This window comes from Chaetura pelagica, unplaced genomic scaffold (genome assembly GCF_000747805.2).
Source record: "Chaetura pelagica isolate M959 unplaced genomic scaffold, ChaPel_1.0 scaffold356, whole genome shotgun sequence".
Classification (NCBI taxonomy): Eukaryota; Metazoa; Chordata; class Aves; order Apodiformes; family Apodidae; genus Chaetura; species Chaetura pelagica.
This window is the reverse complement of record NW_009953964.1, coordinates 5,623,851-5,624,759: the sequence shown is the minus strand read 5'-3', so window position 1 is coordinate 5,624,759 and position 909 is coordinate 5,623,851. Positions and strand designations below refer to the sequence as shown.

The 909-nt window shown below is 59.8% G+C and overlaps 1 protein-coding gene across 1 annotated transcript in view; it reads left to right on the top strand.

Annotated features, from left to right (window-relative positions):
• Positions 1 to 820, top strand: part of LOC104392652 (homeobox protein Nkx-2.5) — a 2,721-nt gene extending 1,901 nt beyond the window's left edge. Inside the window, exons 2-3 of the mRNA XM_010002081.1 lie at positions 137 to 141; positions 213 to 820. Coding sequence (XP_010000383.1) covers positions 137 to 141; positions 213 to 820 — 613 coding nt within the window. The remainder of the gene's footprint in view (positions 1 to 136; positions 142 to 212) is intronic.
• The last annotated feature ends 89 nt before the right edge of the window (positions 821 to 909 follow it).

The window sequence follows — 909 nt, the reverse complement described above, 5'->3', positions numbered from 1 at the left end:
CCTAAAGAGTTACCGGGGGAGCGGGGCAGGCCCGGTCCCGCTGCAGCAGGAGCGGTCACCGCGGGGCCGGGGGGCAACCAGGGCTCGCTCACGGTGCACGCGGGTTTTTGAACATTGTGTTGCTTTCGGGTTTTAGTTTTGGTTTGGTTTTGTGGGGTTTTTGTACATTTTTTTCCTCCCTCTCTTTCCTTTGCCGGTTTGTTTTGCTGCAGAACTGTGTTCCCTGCACAAGAGCCTGGAGCAGGAGAAAAGAGATCTGGAAGATCCTGAGCGCCCCAGACAGAGGAAAAGGAGGAAACCTCGTGTCCTCTTTTCTCAAGCCCAAGTCTACGAACTGGAGCGAAGGTTCAAGCAGCAGAAATACCTCTCAGCTCCCGAGAGAGACCATCTAGCGAACGTCCTAAAGCTCACCTCCACCCAGGTGAAAATCTGGTTCCAGAACCGAAGGTATAAATGCAAAAGGCAGAGACAGGATCAGACCCTGGAAATGGTGGGCATCCCTCCCCCCCGGAGGATAGCGGTGCCGGTGCTGGTGCGCGATGGGAAGCCCTGCCTGGGGGAGTCTTCTCCCTACAGCTCGCCGTACAATGTCAGCATTAACCCCTATAGCTACAACGCCTACCCCGCGTACACTAACTACAACAGCCCCGCCTGCAACGCCAACTACAACTGCAACTACCCCTCCATGCAGACCATGCAGCCCTCGGCGGCCGGCAACAACTTCATGAACTTCAGCGTAGGGGACTTGAACTCGGTGCAGACGCCCATCCCGCAGGGGAACGCGGGGATCTCCACGTTGCACGGGATCCGAGCCTGGTAGAGCCGCCCCCGCCCCAGCCCGCTCCCCTCCGCGGGCCGCGGCCGCCGGCGAGACCCCGGAGCCAGGGATGGAGGGGCTTCGGCCGGCGC